Genomic DNA, 27866 nt, shown 5'->3' with positions numbered 1-27866 from the left:
TTAGAACATTTATTTCTCAGAGAGAAAATATAGTCTCAGACAGTCAGATTATAGTAGGTAAAATTAGCTTTTTTTTTTCTTTACAAGCATAGATTTTCTTATTACTTCTCTTATACCATCTGATATAAACAATTCTAGAAAGCAAATAAACTCACTTTCTACAATAAATAGAGCAATCTGTGCTTTACAGCAGACTCACAGTAACATTTAGGTTCTGTAGCAACAACAGGGTATCAGCCAATCCAAATTCTAAAATCATTTAAAAACCAAACAAAACAGAGGAAAAAAAAAAAAAAAGACCAACTCCCAAGACCTTAAAACATATACACAGGTCACTAGTCCACAGCTGAGCTACCACCTGGAAAAGTGTATGTTCCTTTAAATAAATTACACTGTGTGCATATAAAAGACCCAGCAACACAACTGAGGACTTCAAGAATGGTGACAATAGGTCTAAATAATTTAGAACATTTTACAGCTATATACACAACATCCTTCCCTAGCCACACTCCATGGGCATTATTATCACTATTAATATTTTTACAAACTCCTATGCCCCATCTCTATATGTTACAGGAATCTTAAAATTCCTTCAAATGCAGTTCCATGCCCCAATGTATAAGAAGTGGTATTTTAAAAAAGTAGAGCAAGTAGAAATGGCAGTGATTACTCCCTACTATTCATTATCATTAGTTATTATTATTATTTTGACTCCACATTCTCTTCAGTATGAAAAAGTTAAAAATAATAAAAAAATACTGAGTTAAAAAACAAAATGATGATATTCAATCTACAATCTTGCTTTGCACCTTTGGCTCTTTAAAATGGGAAAGCAAAGAGGGATATGCAACAGAAGAGATCAGAGAAATCATTAAGTCCTTGGCTAATAGAAAAGATTTAGTCACCAAGTTTCCAAACATCAGTTTGTCCCCGTTTTTTTGCAATGCAAACCCAAACCAACAGGGATTGTCTGGGTTTACTTGGATGACAACACTGGAGACCCACACACCAGGGAAGGATGTGCACGTGTGGGAGAAGGTGAACAGCAGAAGGGTTGTGTGCTCTGGTCAGTGCTTGGTTTCAGTCCAAAATGCATCAGAGGAAAACAGAGAGACAGAAAAAGGGGGGGAAAAAGGAAGAGGAGCCTTACACCAAATGTGCATAAACCAACACAAAAGATGCATCTCCCTCCAACCCTGATCAACCTCAGTGCCTGCAGAGCTGCTCCAGCTCATTAGACACCTCCAAAATTACTTCTTAAAAAAGGAAGTTTTCTTTCCTTAGATACTGTGCTAAGTTATGATATGAAATGTTACTGCAACAAGCAGAGTCACAGAAATCAGAACTCAAACATGAAACAACAAAATAAATTTCTAGACGTACATATAGACACACATCAGGTAATTTGACTTTCATCTTTAAAGCTCTGTGCATCTGTGCATGTAACTGTGCAGGGGGGGAAGGTTACCAAAATCTGAAGCTTTTCTAAATGCAGTGAGAGAAATCTAAACATGAAAACACAATGTAACGCAGGCAGGGAAATCACAATCACAGCTCCCAGCTACGATTCTGTGGGGTTTTTATGTGATAGGACAATGTCATTTAAAGAAAAATGAAAAGGCCAATGATGGTTAGGGTAAATTTGGCACAAGAAAGTCCAGTTGGGATATCTGTAAAGAGTCCTGGGGGTGCCAGGTTCCCAGGAATTACCTGGGACTGGCTGACGACTCAAAACCCTGGCAGTACAGGAGAGGCAGGGGCAGGGGACGGTGCATGAGGTCCAAACATCCAAGTGCTGTGTGCTCTGCTCACTGCAGCAACTCACCTTGGCTCCTGTCACCTGTCAGCTTTTCCCACCTACCTTACTCCCTGTAGACTACATTTCATCTCCTGCCAGCTCTTCAGCAAGACACATTCAGAAAGAAGCTGGACGAGGGGGTTTTTTTGGCACATTTCAGAGTACTCCAAGGAGTGCTGACAGCTGCTGGAGATGCTGCACTCTGGCAGTGCAGTGAGCTCGAGGTGTGGAGGAATGGGAGGCCTGGCCCCAGCAGCCCCTCACAGGTAGGTGGCCGGGATGAAGGGGTTGTCCCCCTGCACTCGGCTCAGGTGGATCATGGCTCGGTCGTAGGCCACCTGCACCGACTTGCGGATGCTGGTTTTGCGCCCCTCCATCATCTTCAGCTTGTCCACGGTGTCATCCACGCCCAGGGGAAAGACTTTGTCCCGTGGCAGCCACTGCCTGCAGCAGAGAGGAGTGCAAAGAGCTGTCACCTCCTCCCCAGGAGCAGTTACCCTCATGTAATGTATTTATTTATCATTAACGCCCCACAACAATGGTACAAATGTTTAGATCTCTGCATTTGGCATAGAAGAACCAGCTGCAGCCAAAATACCTTCTGAGCACAGTCTTCTCGCTCCTTGGAGTCCTTACTCAAGGCTTTCAATGCTCCTTGGAGCTCAGGGGAAAGCTGGAAATTCCTGTTCCACAGAGCAGCAAATACAGGGATGTCCATGGTGGAAAGTGAGTTTTTATCCATCCCCAAGAAAGCTCTGTCTTGTTCCAAGAAGCCGTGAGCATTAGTTTAGGTGGGTACAACTATCTGAGTTAGCACCTAGAACCAGGATGACACATCCCAAGCCCAGCATGACCCCAAGGAATGACTTAAATTGCAAATGCCTTGTCTGTAGCAAGCTTTTATTGCGTGGTCATTTGTCCAGGTTAACTGGACACTGAGAAATGTGTCACCCACCTCTCCTAAGGACATCCAGCCCCTTGGAGCTCCACCTCAGCCACTGCTGGCACAGCTCAATGCACCTCCCACTCAGCCACTATGGGCAATCCAGGGCAGCTCAGCTGATCTTCAGCACAAAGATGACAATTTCAGCCTTTGTCACCCTTCCACAGCTTCATTGAAGTCAATCAAAATTGGATCTGACTCCAAGAGGGGATTTTAGTTCTTTCCTGAGGCACTTCAGCTTCCCACAAACTGCAAACAAGGCTCTGAGTGGCCTCTTAAGAGTGTAAACATGCAGCAGAGCTTGTATTCAACGAGAGCAGGGCAAAGCCAAGGAAATGTTTACTTCTATTGGGAAGATAGCTTCAATTACAACCTTGGATTTAAGTTTTTGAAAACCAATGACTACAGCAACAGGAAGCATGGCAGTGCCATTGATTTTCTGCTACAAATCATTAGTCTCTCTTTGCAGAACATGCTCTTTATCAAGTGGTTCCTGTAATCAGGAACAGGGGAACAATGCAGTCAGCGTGCTAATAAAAAGCCTCAGGAGTTTTGTCTCCTGACACCTTTTTTTACCCAGAGGACACAGACACCCTCATCAAGTGATGTAAATGTGATCCCCTTCCCAACTTCCCAAGCACATGGCAAATACTTCTTCTTTGTTGCACCTTGTTCCCATCTCTTCAGACCCCATAAAACACTGCAGCAGCCCCCACATGAAAGGGGAACCCTCCTCCTCCTGCTTTACCCCGCTGTGTGTTTGGTTCTGCTCTATCTTCCCTCCAGCCCTGGCATCACCCTCAGGCAATGTTCACCCCCTTCCTCCAGCCTTTCCCTGATCTCTTGGAGCTTCCCTGCTCTTCCTAGAATGCCAGCACAAACCCGTCCCTGGGTTTGTTGAAGAAGGGCTCTTCAAACAGCACAAGGCTTCTTTTTAAACTCCTGATAATGTTATTTTATAGAGGTGGCAGAAGAAAAGGCATGCCCACCTCTCTTCTGTTCCCACAGCATCCCAACAGTCTAGCATCCACATAAACTGTGTTTCTGTGACCCCAGCTGCACACAGGTCCTGCCTCCTGTGTCACTGGTTACTTGGTTCATGTTCCCATGTGGTATGTGCTGGTTCAATAATCCAGTGGGCTCAGCAGGCAGCTGTCACCTCTTCCAGCATAAATCTCCAATTTCACAAATTTCCCATCATTTCACACACAGATTTCAAAGACTTATTGGTAATTTTAAGGCCCTTCACTGGTTTATGGCTTATTATATCTGGCTGGTTGACTGTTACCATATGAGCATGGTCAGTAACTAATGCTAAAATCAGCAGATTCATCCTGTCTGAAGCACAGCAACAAAAGGCCTTGAGATATTTTTCCTGCTTTGAACCTATGTGCTTACACGTACCTTTTCCATCTTAAAGATCTTGATTTTTAAACTGCTGGTACTCAGCACCTCTGAAAAATCAGCAGAGTCTAAATAATGAAATAAACCCAGCATTCTGAAAGTGTTAGCCTGGAAATTTTTGGCAAAACTTTTGTGCAGCATTGGAACAGGCTGCTGGTGTTCTGAAGTCAAATGCTCTCTGTAATTTGCTGCAAACTGGCTCTTCATGTGCCTCAGTATTTTTGTGGTGATGTGAGCTCTGGGTGAAGGATGCTGGGCTGTTCACTGTGGAAGTGGAGCTGTCAGATGTTGTGCTCTTGGGCCAGGAAAAGCAGGCTGTCTTCTTTATTTAGACTCCTCGACTGCTGCGTGTTTAAATTCCCCAATTTACATGTAACACCATCATAATCCCTGTTTGCTCCCACATCCCAAAGATTATGTTAAATCTTCTCGCACACACTCACCACAGACCCCGTCTGCACACACTCACCAAGTTCTTTTGTTGTCAAAGAAAAGGACAAGGAAGAGCTTTTCTCCTGCCTCTGTCTGCCTCTGCTCCCCCAGCTTCAGCACATCCATGGGTGGCACAGGGATGGGGACTCCATTGTGGAGCAAACCCTCGCGCGGCATCTTGGGGTCGATAATCTGGGGACATGGGGAGAGGACATTTAGCACAAAACCCTTCCAAGCAATGAACAGAATGCATTTTTTTTTCCTCTTCTTTCAGTGTATCCAAGCCAGGCAAATTAAGTCTGCTTTGGGGGGGTAAGCAAAATTGCTTGTTTTCAGTGTCTCCCCCTGAAAAAATGTCAGCCTGAGGCTTCCCCTGTGGAAGGGAAGCCAGCCAGTCCAAAAGCCAGGCACCCCATCTTGAAAAAGGGATGCAACTGTGTGGTTCTGTGGGGCTGTAAATGCATTTACACTAATGTGTAACTCAGTACAAACTCAGTGTGTTCAGGAAAGGATTTCCCTCCCTCACTCCAAACTCATGCAATAAATGTAATGTTCCTGCTGTACTCCACAGGCAAAATGCAATTTCACAACAGCTCCATTCTGGAGCAACTCAGTTGACATCAGCGGCATTGCTCAGATTTACACTGAATTAGATCAGAATCAGGCCAAAGATTTTGAGAGTTGACAAGCAGTGCTGGCTGCATCAAGCCAGGGGAACAGAGACTACAGTAATTTTGAAGTCACAACAGATGCATCAATTCTCCCCATATGAAGCAGAAATGTCCATATCCACATTTGTGCTATGTCAGCACAGGAGGAAAAGAAAACAGCAGAGGGTGGCTGCAGTACTCAGTCTGTTCTTCTTCCCCTCCTAAGGGCTTGAAAAAGTAGATTGGCTTTGACATTGGCCATCTGTAGGAATTTATTAAAACACTTTACCACTGCAACAGGCTGCTTTAAAAAAAGCCTTTTTTGGAGGCAATCTCAGGGGTTAAATCCATTCTAAGGCACAGTTTAACTCAGGCTGTAGCCACGTGGAGAACTAAAACTGCTTTGGCTGGCCAAGATGGCCAGCAGATCCATGGATGTTCCCTAGTCCGGGTTCCCACTTGGAGTAAGAGCAGGGGTGAGGGTCACGCTTCCAGCAGAATCTGCCCTTTTTGATGGCATTAATAGATAAATATCCAAAGACAGATAAACAGGAAGAAATAACATTCAAGGGACTGACACACGCATATATGCTCAGATTTAAATCAAACATATGGCTGTTGCAAGAGGATGTAGACATGACAGGGCCAGCTGGGCACCTACAGATGGAGCTGTGCTCACTGAACAGGAAATCGTGCAGGCAGTGGAGCCTGGTGCCTGCATTTATAAAATTTAGGTCTTCTCATCCCCACAGTACTGATGACTTTCCTCAGAGGAGAGGGGAGTGAAAAGAGCTCCTAGCCCTGACAATGAGAGAGCAATGTTTTATAAATCCTCTGCCAAGCTCTGAAACAATGAGCACAGGGAAAATTCACAAAAATCCTGCAAAAGGGAAAGGGGGGAAAAAGCACATATTACATTATTTTGGGAAGTTTTCTTTTTCTTTCTGGTTACACTGCACAACAGCACTGTGTTCTGGGCTACCTGAGCTGCAAGGTCAGGTTGTGGGAGAGCCACAGGGCACTTACCAAGGCAGGGTAGGAGGGATAACCACGGCACTTGGCCCACACGAGCTCCAGGGGCTCCAGCTCAGCCTGGCTCTCAAAGGACATCAGGAGAGGCCTGCCTAAGGGACAGCAGGAGACAGAGCTTAGGAGCTGTTACCAGCAAGAGGGTTATGAAAACACAAGGAACCACACTGTCATCTAACCCAGGCCTCACTGTCTCAGTAGCAATCAACTAAAACAGATGAACTACTGTAGTACTTAAAGCACACTCAACAGGACAAAGTGGAAGATCACTTACTGTTTGTATCTATGTGCACTTGGTGTTTATGATAAAATTCAGCATGTACCAAGCTCCAGCCTGGCCACAGGGGATGCCCAGCCTGCTTTATGCTCTATCAGTACAGTCGAGTTCAGCATTAAGATAAAGCCACAGTCTCCTAAATCATGTGTCTGTGCATGCATGTGGCTTCACATGAACTCTTCAATACAGGAATGTTGATTGAGTCAGTGAAATCAAATGGCCATACAAGAGATGGATTTGGTCACAGATATGAAATGGGCCAGCTCCTGGTCCTGGAAAAGGAGTAATCTTCATTGATGAAAATTTTACAGCACGTAGTGCTTGCTCTAGGGAAAATGGTCAAATATTGGCATTGAAAACTGAATCCAGAAAATGCTGAGTACAACCCAGCTGAGCACCCTGTCAGGACAGATCTGATGTGCTTCTCCACTACTCCACTCTAGATGTATTCTTTCATTCATGAAATCATATTCCAAACTCCAGAACTGTCCCACTGATTCCAGTTCTCATGGCACCAGCCTCACTCTGTGAGCTTATCTCAGAGCAGGCTGCTGAGCACTCAAGGTCCAGGATAAGGTTCTCAGAGAGCCACGACAAGAGCCAGCACATGGAGCTGCACAGAAAGGCACAGGAGTACCAGGGCCTCAAAGCTGAATTCTGATCTCAGCATAAACCTGCAATAACTCTATCACTGACACACCCCATGAAACACAACAGTCTGGTCGTGTGAGCAGATGGTGCAGTGCCTTGATTACAGGAATGTGACAATTCTACAGATGTACAACACAGCCTGACAAAGACAATTTCGTTACAAAGATCCTGCAAGCAATTCAAGAGGGGACAGCTATGAAGTCATCTCCAGAGAGACCCCTCTTATAATTATGATTTCCTGTTTGTGTTACAGCATCATTAAAGAGTACTAGTACCAAAACAGGAGGAAACAGTGACAGGCACGCTACACATACGAGCCCTACAGAAAGCAGCCCTCCAAGGAGAACACAGGGCACAGGCCTGTGCCCGAAAGGTGGAAGCAGGAAAAACGTTACATGCAATAACCGAAATCTGTAACAAAGCAGGTAATAATGCCCAGGCAGGTCCAACCTGGGTAGTTTGTGCAGAAATGGTTCCTGGTGTGCTCTGAGATGTGCTCCCCCTTGTCCAGGTGGGCCCAGAGCAGGGGGTGCTGGGCAGCAATTCTCACCTGAGCCACTGAAATCAGAGTCTCCATTCACACCCTCCAAGAAGGGCACCCGAGAAAGAGCCGGCTTCCCTCGACTCCGCTTGGGAGGCATCAAACCACTGTCAGGAAGATATGGAAAAGCAGGGCATTAGGAGAAAACAGATTATCCTTGACAACAAAGACAATGGATTCCCCAAATCTGTTTAAAATGCCGGAAAGTTACTGCACTGGTGCATCACTGACATGAAAAGAACACTGAATACTTGTGCAAAATGTGATCTCTTCTGGTGAAAGCACACTGGGCATTATCCCAGCTTTCCCAGGAGCCATGAAAAGGCCTCACAGAAACTAAGCTGTAAACATGAGGAGAAACCCAGTGAAGACTTCACACCTGAGAGCTGATGCAATGATGCCTGGAGCTTGCATGAGCTACACCAGTTGTGTATAGACTTGAGAGATGACACAGCAGCCCTCCAGTACAACTCCAGTATGACACTGGACTTTGTCAGCCCATATCCTGAACATCCTTTCACCCCATTACTACAAACATTTCAGAAAATGGACCACCTCCACCTCGAGCAATCATATTTTTTCACATATTGTAATTTTTTTTTTTCTTTCACAGTTTTGTAATAAGCAACCTATTGTGAGTGATTTTGGTGCTGGAAAAGAAAGACTTGAGAAAAAGTAGTAAAAAGAGCTGTTCCTGAATAGAGTAATTGTACAAGTTATCCATGAGACATCAGAGGATGTCAGGTGCTTGCTTTAAGTCTGTTCAGTCATGTTTGAACTGCCCATTTCTGCTCTTAAACTTCTGAGAGGAAGAAAGCAGCTATTTAGTAGGTGGTAAAAGTTGAGCTTTACTTGCAGTGCTGAACTGAAAAACTGAATTCAAGTTTTTTCCAGTTTTATGTCTCAAGAACTGTAAGGCATGCTTCAGCAGAGACGATGTGCATGCACCGAGAAAGAGAAGTGTAACACACACCCACTTGCTTGAAAAATCAAGCACTGGTTTTGGGACCTGCAGCTGAAGAGGACAGGATGAAAACTCAGCAGCTTTTCATCTTTTATAGTCAACACACAAGTAAGTAACAGTCTGGGCTGGGTTTGAAACTAAGAAGTCAAAGAACAGAACCAGAGATTAATCCAAACCCAGCAGGTGTTCCAGTTTTGCCTGGGGCACTTACCTGCAGGCTTCAAACACCAGCCCACTGCCCAGGGCAGAGCTGCACTCGGAGTCAGAGCCACTCTCTCCGTGTTTTGCAAAGCCATTGGTCACTCCTGCCGAGGAGACAAACAGGAATGACAAGGAATGACCCCTGAGAGCATCCCCAAGCCCTGAGCAAGCACAAGAAGCCAGGTGACCGTGGCCTTCCCCCAATCCATGGACCCAGCACACCCACACTCCCATGGGCTCACAAGTCCAACAGCCACACAAAGGGCAAATTCATGGCAAAGCCTCTGTTGTTTGCTTTCTAGCTGTAAATATGGGATTGTCACAAAGAGCACATTTCTGGGAAACACCTTGTTGTGAAAATCCCCATCACACTGACCTGCTTCAGCAGTAACACAGACTCATCACACCAGACACTCCCTCCAGTCAGGACAAACCACTTGTGTTTGAAATTGTGGAAGGAACTGGAGCTGAATCCCAAAGGCAATGGTGCAACTCCGAAAAAAGCCAGCTGTGCTGTTTCAGCAGAGGAGAAATGTCACTGCCTATTAGCAGTGATTTTCCAGCACTCTGCCTTCATTTTCCCTGTTTTTTTTAATTTCAGCCTCTCATTCTGACCTCTATCCAGTGTGGATGACAACTTTCTGCTTTCATTACCAGGACATGATGATGGCAAGTCCCTCCACTCTTTGGAGAAGTCATTTGTGTTTCCTTTAACCTGTCCTGACAAGCCAATCCCCACATTCCATTGCTGTCCTCTCACTCTCAATATGCTTGCAACCTTATGATAGCCAAATAACTATAAGATAATATTTGAGGTGTAGGCTAAGTCAAACCTTCCAGATGGGAACTGTCCCATAATGACTGTTCACAAAGAACTAAAAAGAAATTACAGTGCTGTCACTCAGACATTCCTTTCCTCTTTTGTCTTTCCAAATTTTGTCTCAGCTGCTTATTCTCATTTGCAGATCTAATTTGAAAAGAAACCTGCTTGGTATTCCCACTAATTTTATTTAAATTCCAGAAGTGATTTCAAATTAATGTTTCAGTTACTCAACACTGTGAACACTTCCAACCAAATGCATCATTTCTGCAACAGGAAACTCTCCTAAGAGTGACCAAGATACCACAAACCCTTCCACAAGGTCAGGAATGCCAACACCTCAGCCCAGAGTCTCCAGCCAGGCCACTCAACAGCTTCCTAAGCGGCTGGGCACACTGGCTTGCTCTACAAAAAATGGGAAACTCCCTCTTACAGCAGCCTGGCAAAGAGGAAAATTACTGGTGACTGCCCTGGGCTTCATGTTGGTAACTTTAAATGTCTAAAATGGAGGTGACTAGAGTTGAGCTAAGATACCAAAACCAACATGTACAGTCAGCAGAGAAGTGCAACTCATTATGGACATGTCTTGTCTGCCCTATTTATGAACACGTGAAGAGATGCAGCTTTCACCAGGCACATCTGGTTATGAGGACTGTGTTCTCCCCTAAGCATGAAGTCACTTCCAGGCGTGTAGTTTGGACACAGAAGTTTTTACAAAGCCCCAGGATTTCCCCCTCCAGAGTTTCCAGAAGGAAAAGAAATCCCAAGAAATTACAGAATCAATTAGAAAATACCTCTGAGACCATCGAGTACAACCTAGGACCCAACCCCATGGCACTGTCACAGCCAGCCCTTTCCTCACCTCTCTGTCCTGCCTGCCTGGGTGATTTCTCTCCGTTGCTGTCACTGCAGCTCCTGCTCTGGGAGCGTTTCCGCGCCTGTCGCTCCCCGTCAGGGCAGGAGGGTGAGCGCTGCCCGCCCTGCCTGTGCTCCTCCCCGTTCTCCAGGGAGCACTCCAGACCCCGCTGCAGCTTCACACCGTTCTTGGCTTTTTTAAAAAGGACAGATGTCCTCCGGCCCACGCTGCTGAGGGCGGGGCTGGCAGGGCTGTCCGCAGGGGGCAGGGCCAGGCCGTTGAGGCCGTTGTTGGACAGCAGGCGCTGGAAAGCCTGGCTCTCCTGCTGCAGAGCCTTCTTGTCAAAGAGCTCCCTGTCCGACACCATCCTCTTCTGCAGCTGGTTCAGGGACTTGCTTTCACTGATGGGTTTGAGTGTTGGAGGATCCTGCAGAGAGTCCAGCTCTGAGAGGGTGGGTGCGGGTCCTGTGGGCTCCAGGGTTGGAGGGTACGGGAGCTTGGCACCGTCTGCTAAAGAAATAAAGAATCTGCTTGAACATTTTAAAAGGAGTTATTCCCAAAACTACCAACAGGCATTCCCAGCCTTCACTAAGGTCACAGGAGAAACAGCAGGTTTTGACTGCTGACGAGCACTAGAGACCTGGAATCAAAATCCTGCTGCTCACCTTTCTCCCCTTCCTCATCCCCTTCCCTGGACGTTGTCTCCAGCCCCTCCCGTGGCACAGTGTCCCCGTTGGGCAGGGCCTTGCTCTGCTGCTGGGCCAGTTTGTGGCGGATGGAGTTGATCTCGCGCCGCAGGAGCCGGATGCGCCGTGTCCGGGCACCGCTGGACCGCATGGTGCTCACCGTGTCCAGCTTCTCCAGCAGCTCCTTCAGCTGCGCCTCCAGGGACAGGTGAGCCCGGTTCTCCGGGACCAGGATGTTATCCACTGCAGCAGAAGAGATGGAACAGTGAAGGAAAGGAGTAAGGCTTCCTGGAGAAGCAGCTGGGGCCAGTGCCAGGCCTCATTCCCTTTGATGCTATCCATGAATCAATCGCTTTAGCCTGGGGATTTAGCAGTCAATAATCTTGGAGCCTGGAGTTCCTTCCTTTGGATAGAAAGCAGCTGATTTAACTTGCACTGTCCTTCAGTTCCTGTTACTGCCCCAGGAGCAACAGTAAAAGGACATGTCTGTACTGCACACAGAACAGCTTGTGGCCAAGGCTCTTGTCGGAAACCTATCTCATTGTCAGATTAAATGACAAAATCAGACCACAAACAGAAGTGGCTGAAACATAACATGTTTGCCATTCTTCTGGCTCTGCTGGAGGGCTGGCATCTGCAGGAGCAAGACAGACAGCTGAACACCAACACAAATTTCATAATGACTGTCCATCTGCACCCAAGAGGGCTTCAACATTCAGGAACCAGATGGCACACTGCAAGCTCTGTGTGTTTGATGGCTGTACTAGGTTTAGCCAAGTTATTCAACCAATGCTTTGGAGCTGCATCTCAAGAAGGCTGTGGGAATGGATGGGGTCATGTTGGGAATGGGAAGCCTCAGCTAAAAGGATGGCTTAGGTGACCCCTCGTCACCCCCTTTCAGCCCTCAGTGCTCCTCCTAACCCAGCTGCTGTACATCTTGCCAGTTTACAATGAAATGTATGAGCTTTCCCCAGAGCAAAAAATCCCAGACCCACCTTTGCACTGCTCTTTAAAATAGCAAGTTCGTACAACATTCCTGCCACAAATCAAAGAGCACAGGCAGTTTACAAGGCTGTGCCAACACAGACATGCACTAGGAGAGCTGGAGCTAAGCTGCACCTAGCTCTGAGTGCCCAGCTCACCTGAAATCCCACTCTTTGAGGTTCTAAGGGAGTTAGAAATGTGCCTAGGTAAACAGATGGATAGGAAAATTCTCTTATGCAGAATGGCTAGGATTTCCATGCAGGCTGAGTGACGTGCTCAGAACTAAAGCTATGATCTGCCTGAGAGAAAAAACCATTAATCATTACTCACCATCCTCCCAAGAAAAGCGGTAAAAGTCGTGGGGTTTGGGCGACTCAGGCAGGTGAATCCCCACGCCAGTGTCAAAGCCGATGCTTTCGGCCTGGCGCCGCGCGTGACGCAAAATCGCTCCCCCGAGGTCCCGGAGCCGGACAGCTGCTCGGTGGAAAATCGTGTCTTTAGCATTATACCTCATGCAGTTGGCAACTATAAGGTTAAAGTCTTCCTCAAACTCATCCAAGGTTCGGTACAGGTGGGACTCCAGCTTCCGCCTCATGGTGGAAAAATCCATTGGGTTGGAAATGAATTCCAGGTAATCTGGAACCTAAACATATAAAACCTGTACAATTACAAAAACCATTTACTAGCCAACCAGAGCGCACCCAGCACAAGAACTCTTAATGCCCTTTCCACTGGCAAGGGGCAGCAACAGATGTTCATTTCTGTGTCACCCAGGCAAGGCAGACACACCCTGGCTCTGCAAAACATTACTCGTCCAAGATGTGCTAAAACTTCCAGAAAAAAATACCTTTTTTTTGCCCTGGAAGGATACACACATCACGAGTCCTTTTTGAGATATTCTTAAGTCCACCAGCAGCCTGGGACAAGGTGGTTTGTGCTTCTGCCCAGCAATATCTCATCTACAACCCACTAAACACCTCTAGGAAAGAGACTTGCCTCGTTCAGGTTAACAGGCTCTGTGAAGATCTGGGCAGCATCCTTCTCCTGCAGCAGGTCCAGGGTTGTGCGTAGCAGGACATTGAAAGGGGTCAGCTGCAGCTCCATGGCAGCCTGCTGTACCTTGACCTGGGAATGGGAACACAGCCATGAGGACAGGATCTGGGAGTGGTGTCTTCCTCCAGATTCTTCTGAATGATCCCCCCAGCTTTACTCAGTGGTGGAAACCTCAGGCCAGCATTGCTGTAGAACTTCCAGCAAACACCTTGCACTCTCCAGGCGCAGGATGTACATTGCCCAGTCTAACTGCACAGTCCAATCCTTTCACATGGGGAACTCCTGTTTATTCAATCTCACAAAGTCAAAACAAGAGGAAACCCCAGGAAATTAAAGGATACTACAATTAAAAATGAAAACAGGCTTTTCACGCCTGGTAAATTATCCTGGAGAACTCCCTGCCTCAAGATATTGTTATCATGCCAATTATCAACATTATATAAAAATTAAAAGTATGCAGGCATTTACATAAACAACAACATCCATAATTAAACTAGAGAGCAAAAACAAAGTTTAAGACATAAGCTCTCAGACTTCAAGGCAGAAACCAAACAACAGTGGTTAGATGTCTGCAAATTCCTAATACAGTTTCTTCTATCCTTTAGGAAGTCTCCAATAGTGTTTGTTTTTAAGCAAACAAGTTGTAGCACAGAAAAATCTCTTACACTGAAAATCTATTCAAAGAAGACTGGAACAGGATAAAAGTATTTATTCATCCTTTAACATCTTCATTTCTTTGATCCTATAATCACTTGTTATGTCATTAAATCAACACTTCAATAATAAAGGTAAGCAAGTCTGTTTACACAAAGCAAACTGTATTTGATGTGCTCAGCAACAAGACAGCATCAGTGAGAGAACGAATACAGACAGATAAAAAGACCACACTTTTTCCCCAGAACAGGAAAAAAGCCAAACAGAGATGCATGATTCTGGAGAATCCTTCTCCACTCACCTGAAAGCTGTGCTGGGATAGAGCCCAACTAGATACAGTTTTCTGTGGTATTTTATCCTTTTTAAAGCACACCATAGTTTCCATAAGCTTTTATGGATTTAGCCAGCTGTGATAAGATTATAGCAAGATATCAAAAGCAAACAAAGCCCAAGAATGATTTTTTTTCCATCCTCCTACCTAAAATATGTTCACGCAGCAATGAGGGCTGAGCTACTGATGTAAATCAAGGACAATGCAGTCAATGAACCATCAAGAGGACTCAAAAAAAGCTGTGGGTAGTTTCTGGTCATGAAAAAATTGCTCTCAGTGGAGCTGTGATCACAGAGGATGCTGCTTTCCCTCTCCCTGAAGAGAGGCTGGAAGCATCCAGGCAAGGCCTGAGGATGTGTATGGACTCCCTGTGTGCCCAGTGAGCCTTTGCTGGAGCTGCCCTGGAGGATACTCCAGACGGAGAGCACAGCTGTGGGTGCAGCAACCAACGAGGTAAGGACAGCAAAGACAGGCAAGGCTGGCAAGCATTGGAAGCAACCAGTGAAACTTTGGAGATGTGCACATAGGTCAAAGAAGAAATTGGAAAATTTACTAAATGGTCTCCATCTTAAAACTTTTTCTTCTAAAAATGTCCTTAGAGGACAAACTACAGGAATTTTTAGCTTTATAAATTAAGAACTGAATTGTGATTTAGACCTCTCTCTGGAGCAGGTGTTACCAAACTCCTGAAATAATCATGAAAGGAGACCTAACTTCTACTCTGCAAAACACTTGGTCCATGCCCAGAAATAGAAGGGCTTCTGTAGGTCAGGAATCCAATCCAGTATTAATGATGGAAATACATTTTCCCAGCACTCCGGAGCCCAGCCCTGGTTCTGAGGGCAGAGGCTGCACAGTGCAAACCTGTGACTGGCACAGGGAGAGGTGGCTCTGCACACCCAACAGTGAGAACCGATGAAAAGAAGAAAAGGCTCAAGAAAAACTGTAATGCTCCTCCTGTGCCTCCTGCAGCACAGAGAGCTTGCATGGGACTGAAACTGAGTGCAGGAACTCCAAAGCCAGAGTTTCCTACCTGCTCCCGTTTGAGCTTTTCCCTCTTCCGGATGAGCTCGATGAGCAGCCGAGCCCGCTCCAAGTCGTGCCGGAGCTTTTGCCAGTACTTCAGCTCTTCCTTCACTGCACTCGTCTTCTCATCCTGTTCCTTCTGCAAGATAAAAGTGGGGCAAGATAAAAAACACAACAGGCTTCCTGTGCTTCCTTCTTTTTCTAGGAATCCTCTGGGAATTGCTCTCAGAGTCTTCCTCTTATTCCCTTGTCAGACCATGTCCCCTCCTTCCTCCAGCATTTAGCTGTCTAACAAAGAGAACATCAGATTTTCTAGATTTTACCTTATCTGTGAAATTACCCCAAATTATATTGCAGCTTCACCCTGGGAACACACTTCAGTGCCTGCTCATTTACACCCTCCGTGCTTTTACATCCATGTTTATCACAGAGGCTGGAAATCTTTCTGTGCATTGGAGCAGCATCCCAAAGCATTTACAGTCTAAAGTGAAGGCAACCAAAAGTAGAGGAGGGAAGAGCTATTCTTATCCTCTTTGTAACCTGTAAGAAATAGAGCCATGGAAAGACGTTTGCCAAGAATGGCCAACACTGGGAGATGAGCTCACACCTTCCAAGACACAGTTCAGTGGCTTCACAACACAATCAACCTTCCTCTCCTAAATCTGTAGATTTTTTAATGGTTTGGATAATATACTTCAAGGGCATGCACTTTCACATGATTGCCAAGAGGACAATTGCTTCACAAGATCTTCATGGTTTATATTAATAGGACATTTGTTTTTAAGAACTTACTTATGGTAAATTGCCAACATAATACACCAAGGAAACGCTGCACTTTCCCAAGCTCTGCACTGATGAGTGGGGAATCATTTTTTTATTTAGCACCCAAAGCAGTCTTGGAAACCAAAAGCCTATAAATTCCTCCAGCTACAGTAAAAATATACATGTACATTGTATACAATCCCTACTGACAGGCTGTGTTAAGAGGGTAGAGTCCTACTGCTTCATTACTCCACCAACTACTTCTCATGCCAAATGCTGTGCTGCTTAATAGCACCAAGATCAAGTGACTCCAGATGCCAGCTCAAAAGAGGAAGCAAAAGAGTCCAGAGCTGATGATTATGTCTAAATGTGCTGGGATGAACAGAAATTGAAGCTCCAGGAAGAATTACTCGAACTGGAATTTGGCCATAAGTCTGGAGTTAAAACCCATTTTCTTTACTCACTCACAAGGGAAGTATTTTTATCATTCATCTAAGAAATCAGGCCACCAAGGGCCCATCACACCCTTGCACAACCCTGGGTCTCCTGACTCAGGGGAAAAACTCCCTCCTACCTGCTGTCTCCCCAACACCAACTTTAGTGGCATCATGGATATCCCACTAATACACTAACTCAGTTCTTCAGGCATGAGCATGCCAAGAGGAGACCAAAAGAGACCTAAACCTGATCTTTTCACCCTCACTCCCCTCCCCAGCCATGTGTTAAGCTCATCTCCTCCTGGAAGCCAAGCTCTGTGTCCTCCCACGTGGGCTCAGCTGGGGAGCAGCCGGTACCTGCTCGGCGCTCCTCTGGGACTGCAGATGCGAGTGCAGCCGCCGGATCAGGGGCACCCCGTTCCTCGCCTGCCGCTTCAGCAGCCAGTAGTTGTGCAGCCTCTGCATGAACTGGTTCTTCCTCTGCAGGGAGAGCCCACTGCAGATCTTGTTCAGCCTGAAGGAAGCAGAGAGTGTCATGGAGCCAACTGTTTTGCAGACCCTTGGGTTTCCTGAAGAAGCTTTGCAGTGTTATGTCAATGCACACTCTGAGGTGTGCACAACCACATGAACTGGGACGATCTGGGATCTCCTCACATGCAGACAGATGTGCCCCTTTTTCATACTGGAGGGTCCCACCAAGCACTTGCCACAGCATGAAGTATGAAATCATCAATTCAGCTCCAAGCCTTAATTTCAGAACTACTTCCTGTGGCAAGAACTTTCCAGGGGCTGTTTAAGTTTGATGTTACTAAGCTGGAGCCTGGGAAATTAACTTGACAGAGTCCAAGAATAATATATCACTTATTTTGACCTTTGCTTACCATTCTTAGATTATACATGGTGCCTTAGCAGCCTATCTGTTAAAATACCAGTGACACATCAACACACTTCCTAAGGCACCAAATAAAAATTCAGCACTACCTAGTTCTGCATGAGGAAGAGCTAGGAGAAAAAAATACAAAAATACAGCCAAAGTCAAAGCTGCTTGCAACACTGTCAGGTTTGACACACTCTGTAATAAAAGGAGGAATTAAAAAACTATGAAATGAGATCTCAAAAATTTTAATAGTGGGATGGCCCCTACCCTATTTTAAAAATACTTCATGGCATACGGGTGTTTGCCATTAGGGACCACCACAGAGTCTGCATTACACAATGCAGCTTGAGATGGCTGCTCAGCAAAGCCAGAAAACCTCAGTGACACTCAGTTAGAAGAAACCCAGCCACGAAGTATGCTACAGAGCACTCTGAACAGTTATTGCTAAGCCTTGACTGAAGATTCAGTGTTTCCAAGGTCAGCAATGAGAGGGACTGAGTCCTTAAAACAGACCCTGTTCAGCTCCAGCTGTTCAACTCTTTCCTTAAACCTGCAACACTCACCTGTAAGAGGGAATTTGTGCAACGGTCACCACGGGCATGGACGAACGCCCTTTGGTCACATCACCAGGCTCCTTTTTGATCTTTTGCTTCAATTTCACTTGGTTCTTCTTCACAGACCCTTTGGGAGAACCAGAATTGGCTTCCTCCTCTTCCTCTTCCTTCACAGTTACCTCCTGCCCATCACCACCAGCAGCTGGAGACCCTCTTCTCACCGTGCCAGGCGGGGAGTGACTCTCACAGTAGGCAGTCTTACGCACGGTGAACGTCGTGCCGTTGATGCTGGTCTCCCTCATGGGTTCAATCTTCATGAAGAGACCAGCTCTCTGTGCACAGGTGACGTGGAAGGCAGTGTAACAGTTCACCTTGTGGCATTGGATAGCAGCTCCCATGCCCTTCTGCTTGCAGATACAGCATGTGAGCTTCCACCGAGCTGGAGGGATGTTATTGATCCCTTCGATAGGCTCCAGGAACACAGTGTTTGCAAAGCAGACCTCTGGGATCCAGATGGCACAGACCACATGGGCCCAGCGGCCATCACTGGTCTGCTTGAAGGCTCCCCCTTTGTTTGGGCAAAGAACACAATCCACAGGGCGAGAAGGGGACTGTAAACAGCAGCGGCAAAGCCACTGCCCCTCAGGGATGTAGGGTACACCGTAACACTCCTGGTGCACGGCCAGATTGCAAATGTCACAGAACAGGATGACATTGCTGTTGTGACACTCATCGTCCATGCAGACACAGCAGAAGGCATCCTCATCGATGAGGAACTGCTGAGCCCCGTTGTTCCGGCTCTCAAGGTACGACTCCTTTTCCAACCGATCCACCAGCAGCTCAAAAGTGTCAGCAGAAACTGTCCCGTAACCATCAGCCCTTCTCTTCTCGTTGACCATCTCCAGCCATGCGAGATCCTCCTCATCCATGTCATACTCCACTTCTACATCGAGGTCCTCGGGAGGCTTTTCAATGTACTGGTAGTAGGCAGCAGGGAGGGGAGGGGCATCCGGCTGGCTGAAGGAGTCCACCACACGGAACTTGGGTTGGGGCAAGTGCAAAGACATCCCTGGTGCATGTTTGGAGCAGGACTCCTTCTTCTTGCCTTTGGAAGGTGTTTTCTTAGATTTGGAAGTGAAGAGGGGCTGCTCACTGTTCTCCTTGTTGCTGTTGCACTCATTGATGTCCTGGGCTGTCAGCTCGTCCTCAGTGATGAGCTTTAGGGGGTCGTAGATGCTGATGCGATGGAGCCGCCCATCAATGTCCACCTCCACGATGCGCTGGGCCTGGGCGTAGGTCAGCGTCTCTCGGGTGGGGGAGCACTTGAGGCTGTAGGGTGAGGGAGAACGCCTCCCCTCCAAGTGCTGCCGGCTCCTCCTCCGGGGCTTCCTCATCCCTGTGGTCCAGAGACGCTGTGACATAACACAACAGAGGACAGTGTAAGACAAGGACACAAGCAAGAAGCAGCACAGACTGAAAAACTCACTCAATGCTGCAACAGAGCAAATTTCTACCAGAGACTCCAGAAACTTCAGGCTCACTGAATCTCCACACCTTAGATACAGGCAGGTATTTGATATATCAGCCATTTCTTGCAATGTGTATCAGAGCAATGCACAGCACCTTCCAACTTCCTCTCTTTGCACCTCAGATATACATTCCACCATACCACCAGTGACAAAAACTCAATTTGACAGCACAATATACAAGCAGTCTGCTGTGTACCCAGATCAGCAAACCATTCAGATCCCCTGAAATTCACACACTGTTCACATCTGCTGGCACCATTCACATATTAAGCTCACACAAACCAATGAGTTCTTCTCTGCTCTTTTGCCTGTGACTTTTCTTTTATATCCCTGAATGTCCTGGATGTTTTCCAGGTGAAAAGGAATGCACTGTTCAGGTCTTATGAAAGCAGTTTCCAATTTTTTTTTTTTTTTGTCAGCTCCAGATGAGAAAACTAGTGGTTCTCCCTCAGTCCAGGAGGGAGCTTCTCCAAGTTTCACAGCTCAGTGCTGCCTCCACCAATCCTTCCATTCTGGCACTGCAGATGCAAAAAAGTCCCATAATGAAAAATCATCCTCCAGCTTTGCTTTTCCTTCTCTCAAGGGTCACAAGCAGAACCAGAGAATGAGCTGAGCAATGTAGCAGAGACCAGATGTGCATCTCTTCTGCTCTTCCATGAGGAAGCAAAGAGGAATAAACATGGCAACAAGCAGCATGGATCCCAATGGCCTAACAGGCTCTGGCGTTAGGCCACAGTTCCCATTCATCCACCTGAGCCAGCTGCCTATGGAGACTCTGCAGGGCTACAAGCAGCAGAACAGCAAGACAGCTTCCAGCACCAGGAACCATGCAATGGCATTTGCTCAGAGCCTTAACAAAAAGCCCCAGCCAGCTCTGCCCTCGCAAACTGCTAATCAGCAACCCAGATAATTAGCTGAGAGTCAGCTGCTGACATTAAGGAGGTGCCTGTCAGAGGGGAGCAGAGGAGAAGCCTGGGGAGGTGGTCTGGGGGAGGATTCAGACATGGTGGCAGCAGCTCGGTGATCAGAGGGAGAAGGCAGGAGCTGGCAAAGACAGAAAGCAGAGAGGAAGCCAAGTGAGTAATGCAAGAGAGAAGGGCAGAGTCAAGGATGGGAACATGACTTATGGGAATAAACGAGCTGAGGCTGAAAGAAGTCGGAAAGGAGACAAAGAAAAGCAAATGTAAATTCTCTGTGAGCAGATAAGCCAGCCCAGAGCTTATCTGTTGCTATGCAGAGGCCTGAACCAGCACCTCACCCTTATTTAAAGCAATCAACATATTCAGTTCCTTTCTTTGGGACCCACAGACAAGAAGAAACACTACAAACCCACAATCTGTACTCAGCCAATGCAGTATTTGTGTTTTATGAAGGACACAGTTCCAGAAACTCTCAACTGTGTGCCACAGCAAGCAGCATCTCACAGGACCAGGACCTACAAGAAGTCCAAGCTTATTCCAGAAAGAAGGAACAAATTCCAGGAGCAATACTTTTTTTCATTACTAGTTCTGTGAACCATGAGATTAAGCCACGACACCACCTGTGTCTTACGAAACAAACAGGCTCTGGGAAAGGTTTCCAAGCTCTTCCCTGCATCGACAGAAATAAGCTGCAGATGCCAGTTTCAGTATGCACACCCATAATGATGGAGACTGTAAATGCAGTTTTACTTCAGATGTAAAATAAAAGATCATCATTTCTACCTGCAAATATAGGTACCACAAATTTTGGTGGTACCTTTGCCTTAAAACTTTAATCAGTCACTTGATCCACACACTGCAGACACCCAACTGCACTCATCCTAGCTGAGCTCCAACGGCTTCAATCAGCAGGAAAAAAGAATTTTAAAAGGAGGGTATAAAGGCAACTTGATCATGAAATGAAAAAAAAAAAAAAAGCAACAAACAGAAAATCCTGCCTACAAATAGGTCTGCAACAATTCAGGCTGGTACAAGCAAAGAAGATATTGGAGGTAAAAAGATATATGGAGGATAAAGTAATTATTATGAGCTGACCACACACTTCATTAATATTGTGTTCAGGAAAAATGAGGCAATAGCCAATTGCTTGGAATGCTGAGGGACAAGCAAATTTCAGTGAAACAAGTACCTGTTTTATCTGTTAATGAGAAAAAACAAGTGTGCAGGGTTCCTCTAGTGAAACAATCAGTGTATTTCTAGAAAAATTACCCCAAAGTGGGCTTTGCACTACAGCAACCAGCTGCCATAAAACAACCCATTTGTAACACACACGATTACTTAGCACTATGAAGAAGCATCTAAAATGGCACGGAAATTGTTGCCAGCAAGAGCTGAGTGCCTGGAATGAGACATACACCTGGATATTAGGAGACACGCCTCCAAAATACCTTGAAAGCAGCAAAAAAAATCAACTCAGACACACTGAGCTGAGCACTGTGACCTTGTCTACAACAACAGGAACTTTTAAGCAGCAACCCAGGAATGTTTTGATTCCCTTGGCACACTTGAAAACACTTCCCAGCTACACATAAAAAAGAATCCCTCTGCAAACAGCACCTGTGCACACTGAAATGCTAAAGATACTCTACATCAGTGGGGTTAAATGCTGTTTCAGCCCATGATGATTCTGTCCTGCCATGGACAAAGGTTGCTGATAGGAAAGCAGAAAGTTCAAACAGACATCCTTTGGCCATTGCCACAATATGCTCAAGGCATCCCAAAAAGCTCCCATCGCCCATTTCTGCTGGGGATTACAATGGGAGCAGGGAGTGAAGTTCCTAGAGAGCACAACTGAGCAAACATGGTGGCTGCAACCCATAAAGCCGCTGAGAATGAATTTAACTCTACCTCAGGAGTTCCTTCAGGAGTGGTTTGATTCTGAGTAGCAGCTTTCACACCTGTGGGCAACAGCTGCCTGGAAGGGCTGAAATAGGTGACTAAAAAACCAAGCCCATCATCAGGACACTTAAATTTACTGCAAAGAAGACAAAAGCTCTCCTGAAGAAACCAAAGAGATCAACATGTATGGAACAACATCACAGTACAGGCCCCATTATACGCATAGCCTGGATTATTGAACACAAGTGGGTCCTCCAAAGGAAAGGCCATGATTTCAACCCATGCAATGCTGCCTTGGCCATCTCCAAGTCCTTTTCTCACACTGCAGAAGACCCCAGTCTCCTTCCCAACTCTCCTTCATGCTGCAGTCCTTCCTTCCAGCCTTCCCATGCTGAACAACCAAGGATTCACTTTACAGCACCAGGCTTCTCATGTGCAGAGGACGCAAGGCTGGAGCTCGAGGCAGTGCTGTTGGGGGAGTTTCCTGGCCCTTTCTTTTAGGATAGCTTGGTGATCCCAGCAAAAAACTAGGTCCCTCAACAATGAAGAACTTCAGTGACTTGCAGCAAAAAGGCCACCTCGACTTCGGTGTCCAGCAGCAGATGGGAACGGCATGGCTCTTGCTGGATTCTGGTGCACCATGACTACTGGCAGTGGCTACAGCCACTGAGTGGCTACAGAGACTGTCCCTCTTTGGGACATCAAGCCAAACACAAGGTCTGGAGATGTTCCTCAGCACTGCTCTCCTGCACAAGCAGCAACTCAGTTCCATGCAGCAACTGGGATTTAAAACCCACTGTTGTGCAACAGGGAACAGACACCCACCCATGGAACTATTTAAGAAACACATCTGTAAAGTAAAAGCAATGGATGCCAGAGGAAAGAAACAACCTGGGACAGCTGCAGCCCCCTCTCCACCTTTTGCCAACCAAAATGCCAGCGAAACTCCTGCTGCCCTCGACAATGTCCCTTCATGTTCCTGCCACATCTGTGCTTGCCATGGGCCCATATGGGCTCCCTTCACACACCTGCCAAGGGTTTATGCGCCTCACACCTGCACTGATGCCTACAATGAAATGTCAGTGCTCAACGGATGTCACAAAGAGCTGCTTGCCCTGACACATGCAGAGATCTTCATCTTTATCAATGCCCTGATACTTCTGTAACCAAGTCAAGATGATGGGAAATGCAGCAGGCCTCGAGAGAGGCCCTCCCTCTGGAATGGGGAGGGTGTGAGACAGGATGTGGACGAAGTTCCAGGTAAACTCTGGGCTCAGCAACAGATGGGATGTGCCATGAGCAGTGTCTGACCTCAGCAGCAGCGCTCCAAGGGAACTGTGATATGCCACGAGCTGTGTCCGGCCTCAGCAGCAACTGAAGGAACTATGACATGCCCTCAGCTGTCAGGCGCCGGCGGGAGCTCCTCTCAGGAGCTACCCTGCGCACCGAGGGCTCCCTGCAGGGAACTCCAATAGCAGCCAGCGATCTGGGCCAAAGCACAACAAGGACTCGGACAAAAATGAAGCCGTCCCCGGGGCGGAGGGGGGGGAGGAAAAGGCGATTAACCACGGCGGGACCGAAGGCCGGTCCGGGCCGAGGCACGGGCGCCTCTCCCCACGGACCCGCAACAGTCCCCAGAGAGGGGGAACGGGCGGGGGCGAGCAGCGCGAGCGCAGCAGGGCTGCAAGGCCATTGGCTGGCGCCGCCGTCCATCACAGCTCCACCACCAATAGCAACGCACGGCTCTGCGGGGCTAAAGGCGGGTGCGCTCGGCCCCGCCTGGGCCAATCGCGTGGGAGAAGGTGGGCGGCGCCCCCGCCGCGCCGCGAAGAGGGGGGGGCCAAGATGGCGGCAATGGGGGGGTCCGGCTGACACGGCGCTGCCTGTTCCCCGTCCCCGGGCGCTCGCCGCCGCTGTCCCCTCCTCGGCGAGGGACCGCGGGCCGCTCTCGCCGCGCGGAGACAGAGCGGGGACACGGGAAAGGCCCGCAGGCTGCGGCGCACCGGCCTCCCCCAGCTCCTTCCCGCCCGCCCGGTCACCTTCCCGCGACCCCGGCGCGGGGGTGTGTGAGGGAGGAGAGACCCCTGAAGGGTGTCGCGGCCTCCCGCGCAGAGCTTTACCTGGCCGGCTCAGCGCGCCGCCGCCGCGGCTTCTCCACCGTTGCCACCGCCGCCTCCTTTTGGGGGGGAATTTTTGTTTTTGTTTTTCTTTTCCTTTTTTCTTTCCTTTTTTTTTTTTTTTTTTTTTTTTTAATTCTCTCCGCCTCCCCCTCCCCTCCCCCTGGGGCGGACGGGCTCACCCAGCCGGCGGCGGGAGGGGAGGGCGCAAGATGTCGGCTCCGTCCGCTCCGGCTACCGCCGCCTCCTCAGCGCCGCCTCCTCATTGCCGTTGCCGCCGCTGCTCCCGCCGCTGTTCCCGCCGCTGCCGCTCCGGCCCCGGTGCCGCTTCGCCCCCCACCACCCTCACCTCCCCCCCCCCTCCCCCCCGGGGCTCCAGCGCCCCCGACGCTCTCGGTGCTGTGGAGGCGGGGGGGGAGCAGGGGACACCCGCTCAAGATGGAGGCGGCGGTGGCGGCGGCGCGGGCCGGTCGAGCGGCGGGGAGAGGCGGCAGCCAGCGGCCAGGCGGGGGAGGGGGCTCCGCGCTCCGCTCCCCCCGCGGGCAGGCACCGCCCGCCCCTCCCCGGTGCCTTCCCACACCCGGGCCGCGCCGAGCGGGAGGCCCCCGGGGGCTGGTGGTGACGGGAGGGCGGGGGGGGTCCCTCCGCGCTGTCCTCATGGCTTAGGCGGGGGCCGCTACCGCCCGTGTCCCCCCTCCGCGGCTGACGAGGCAGCGAGCACCGGGGAGCCTCGGCCGGACGGGGCTACTACCCCTGTGCCTCCCTGCCCCCCACATCATCCGCGGGATTGGGGTTTGGGAGCTCGGGTACGGCCGTGCGGGCCCATCCCAGGCCGGTACCTCACAGACGGGCGCGCTCAGACCGCGGCAAATGTGGGATTTTTGTTCCAGGCTCATTTGGGGTGTCTTCCTCTTGGCAACCCACTATTTTTTGTAGGAAGCATGGGGTCCCAGGAAACACCCTGGAGCACCGCCAGGTGCCAGAGTCCAACCCAGCTACACTCCCAGAGAACCTTTGCCTGCCACTGTTAGCCTAAACAAGCAACATCAAACAAACGGTGTAAATAGCAAGAGCCTGTATTTATTTTCTAGACCAATACTTCACGTCCAGATGGCCTCTTCACATGCAGAGGTGTGATGGGCTGGAAGGACAGTGAGAGAGGAACTGAGGGGCTTGAACAAGGAAAAAGTTAAGTTAGCAACTGAGATAAGCATTCAGATAGGAATTGCAGAGGCTCCCACACTTACTTTTTATAGAGCATGCCACATACTTGGGCATATGTATGTTCCACCTCCCACTCTGCGCAGAGTATTGCATAATATCACCATCTGAATTTATAGAATTAACTGTTTTAGAAGGAAGCAATGAATGCTGTTTTCCCTCATTTATAGTCCAACTGGAGATCTTTTGTCTCTTAACGTATGTTAACCATGGAATCTGAGAGCAGCCAATCTGTGACAGTCTGTTTCGCAAAGTACTGAGGTTGGACCAGAGCTTGTTGCAGCTTTAAAAGCAAAGGAAAATGTGTTACTGCTGAACAGTCTTTACATATATCACCTTTGAAGTATATACTGTGTATATATGGTATATACTTTTTTTCAAATCTACTATTTACATATCAAAACTTTAAAATAAATAATAATCTATCCTTGTCTTGCATTAAAAATAACATATCCAAGATTTAGAAATAAAGTCTCAATACTCTTACTGTTTTATAAAGGATTTCACCCTTAAAAGAACAGCTATTTAAGAGTATGGTCCTAGCCATGAAGGATAAAACAAAACCCAAAACAATCTATAGATGCATTTGCTTCCTAGTTAAACAGTAAATAAAATAATTTCAATAATTGATGAGCTACTTCAAAGGCTGAGAGAACTGGGTTTGTTCAGCCTGGAAAAGAGAAGCTTTGGGGTGACCTAATTGCAGCCCTACAGTACCTGAAAGGAGCCTACAATAAGGATGAAGAGAGACTTTTTACAAGAGCATGTAGGGACAGGACAAGGGGGAATGGTTTCAAACTAAAAGAGAGTAGGTTCAGATTAGGTAATAGGAAAAAAATTCTTCCCTTCGAGGCTGGTGAGGCACTGGAACAGGTTGTCCAGGGAAGCTGTGGCTGCCACATTCCTGGAATTGTTCAAGGCCAGGTTGGATGGAGCTGTGATGAACCCGCTCTAGTGAAAGGTGTCCCACAGCAGGGAATTGCAAACAGATGTTCTTTAAATCCCTTCCAATCCAGGCCATTCTATGATTTTCCTTCTTTTATGTGGGAATTTTAATTGGGTTTTACTTGAATTTTTTTTTTTTTACTTTTCTTTTTTTAAATATGACCAACTTTTGCAAACACTTTCATTTTGACCTCAGTTTTGAAACTTTATACTCTTAAATTTGCACTGGAATTAGCTTATTATAATCATATTAGGTTCCCTATTAAGAACAGTGGGATGACTTGTGCACAGAGATGTCCAGACATCTCTGATGACTGGGGGCCATGTGTTACAACATCAAAACAAGTTATTCATCATTTAGTTTTGTATCAAAGCTGTGGAACTAATGTGTTATTTGAAAAAAACCTTCTGAACTTCTCTCAAATCCCAGAGGCACAGCTTAATTCAATTTCTTTGCTGTCCCAGTTTTTAAAGGGTGCAAGTGCAAAATTATTGATGTTGCTTCACATGAAAGCAGCAGCCAAGACACCTCAAACAGAATTGGGCACCTTCAGTCATATTACAATTTTCCCCATGTTTATTCAAGCATATAAAACACACTTAAAAAGGGAAGTGAATTAGCATTTAGAATTGCGACCTGACCTTTCTTCTTTGTTGATTTATTAAGCCTCGAAACTGAGTTATGTTTGTATCTCTCTTTGGCTGTTTGTTCTGCTGCTGTTTTCTTCAGAATTGCTGAAATTAGAGCAATTGCTAAACAGGACCCTTGTGCATTAAAGGCTAAAACCTGATACCTCAAAGTGATAAGCCTCAGCTGACATGTATTTTCACTGGACTTTTATATATATATATTTATATAGGGTCCTAGGAAGTGCTCAGCTGCATTTCCTAAGACCCTTTATAAATATAAATAAATATATATATAAAACCCTCTTCAGCCTCACTTACATCAGAGAGGTTACACAAACACCAAGCACTACCTCCTCAGTGGTTCTTTTTTTTTAACATCCTCTAATTTTAAAACATTTTTTTTTCAGTTGAACTGTTCTGAAGACAGATATGAATTGATGGTTTATGGCAGAAGAATTTTTATTTTTCTAGCCAAACTTGGCTAAAAGAAGTTAACTCACTTTCATTTAACAGCAAATCAATGAGGGTTGCAGAGGTAATATACTCACCCTTCAGTATTATTTAATGGAGTGCATTCCAATAAAAAGGAGAGCTGACTGAATCAGCTGTGAGCCAGCACCAGCTGAACATCACATTAAAAGCTCATGTGCTCAGAAAATGGGCTTGTAGAGAGAA

The 27866-nt window shown here is 47.2% G+C and overlaps 1 protein-coding gene across 4 annotated transcripts; it reads right to left on the bottom strand.

Moving 5' to 3' along the window:
- Window positions 1-48: 48 nt before the first annotated feature.
- BRPF3 (bromodomain and PHD finger containing 3) lies at window positions 49-24702 on the bottom strand. Of its 4 annotated transcripts, XM_039565176.1 has the most exons (14): window positions 24578-24702; window positions 24399-24454; window positions 17940-19342; window positions 16857-17013; window positions 15308-15439; window positions 13233-13361; window positions 12567-12879; window positions 11232-11495; window positions 10573-11076; window positions 8901-8994; window positions 7735-7832; window positions 6254-6351; window positions 4615-4769; window positions 49-2242 (listed from the first exon to the last, which is right to left on the bottom strand). In XM_039565176.1, the coding sequence occupies exons 3-14, from the start codon at window positions 19322-19324 to the stop codon at window positions 2059-2061; spliced, it is 3513 nt and encodes a 1170-aa protein (XP_039421110.1). In that variant the 5' UTR covers window positions 19325-19342; window positions 24399-24454; window positions 24578-24702; the 3' UTR covers window positions 49-2058. The 4 variants fall into 4 exon arrangements, with proteins under 4 accessions (XP_039421110.1, XP_039421111.1, XP_039421109.1 ...); XM_039565177.1 differs by lacking the exon at window positions 24399-24454; XM_039565175.1 differs by lacking the exon at window positions 24578-24702 and having other exon boundaries at window positions 24399-24502.
- Window positions 24703-27866: the final 3164 nt, after the last annotated feature.

This window comes from Corvus cornix, chromosome 26 (assembly GCF_000738735.6).
Source record: "Corvus cornix cornix isolate S_Up_H32 chromosome 26, ASM73873v5, whole genome shotgun sequence".
Lineage (NCBI taxonomy): Eukaryota > Metazoa > Chordata > Aves > Passeriformes > Corvidae > Corvus > Corvus cornix.
This window is presented reverse-complemented; position numbering and strand designations above follow the sequence as displayed.

Bases quoted from the DNA above. Each gene is read 5' to 3' on its own strand.
- BRPF3 (XM_039565176.1), bottom strand. From the start codon at position 19,324: ATGAGGAAGCCCCGGAGGAGGAGCCGGCAGCACTTGGAGGGGAGGCGT. The intron at 8,995-10,572 runs GTGAGGAAAGGG...TCTCCTCGGCAG, and splicing joins CAGGCAGGCAGGACAGAGAG to GAGTGACCAATGGCTTTGCA. The intron at 4,770-6,253 runs GTAAGTGCCCTG...CCATGTCCCCAG, and splicing joins ATCCCTCCTACCCTGCCTTG to ATTATCGACCCCAAGATGCC.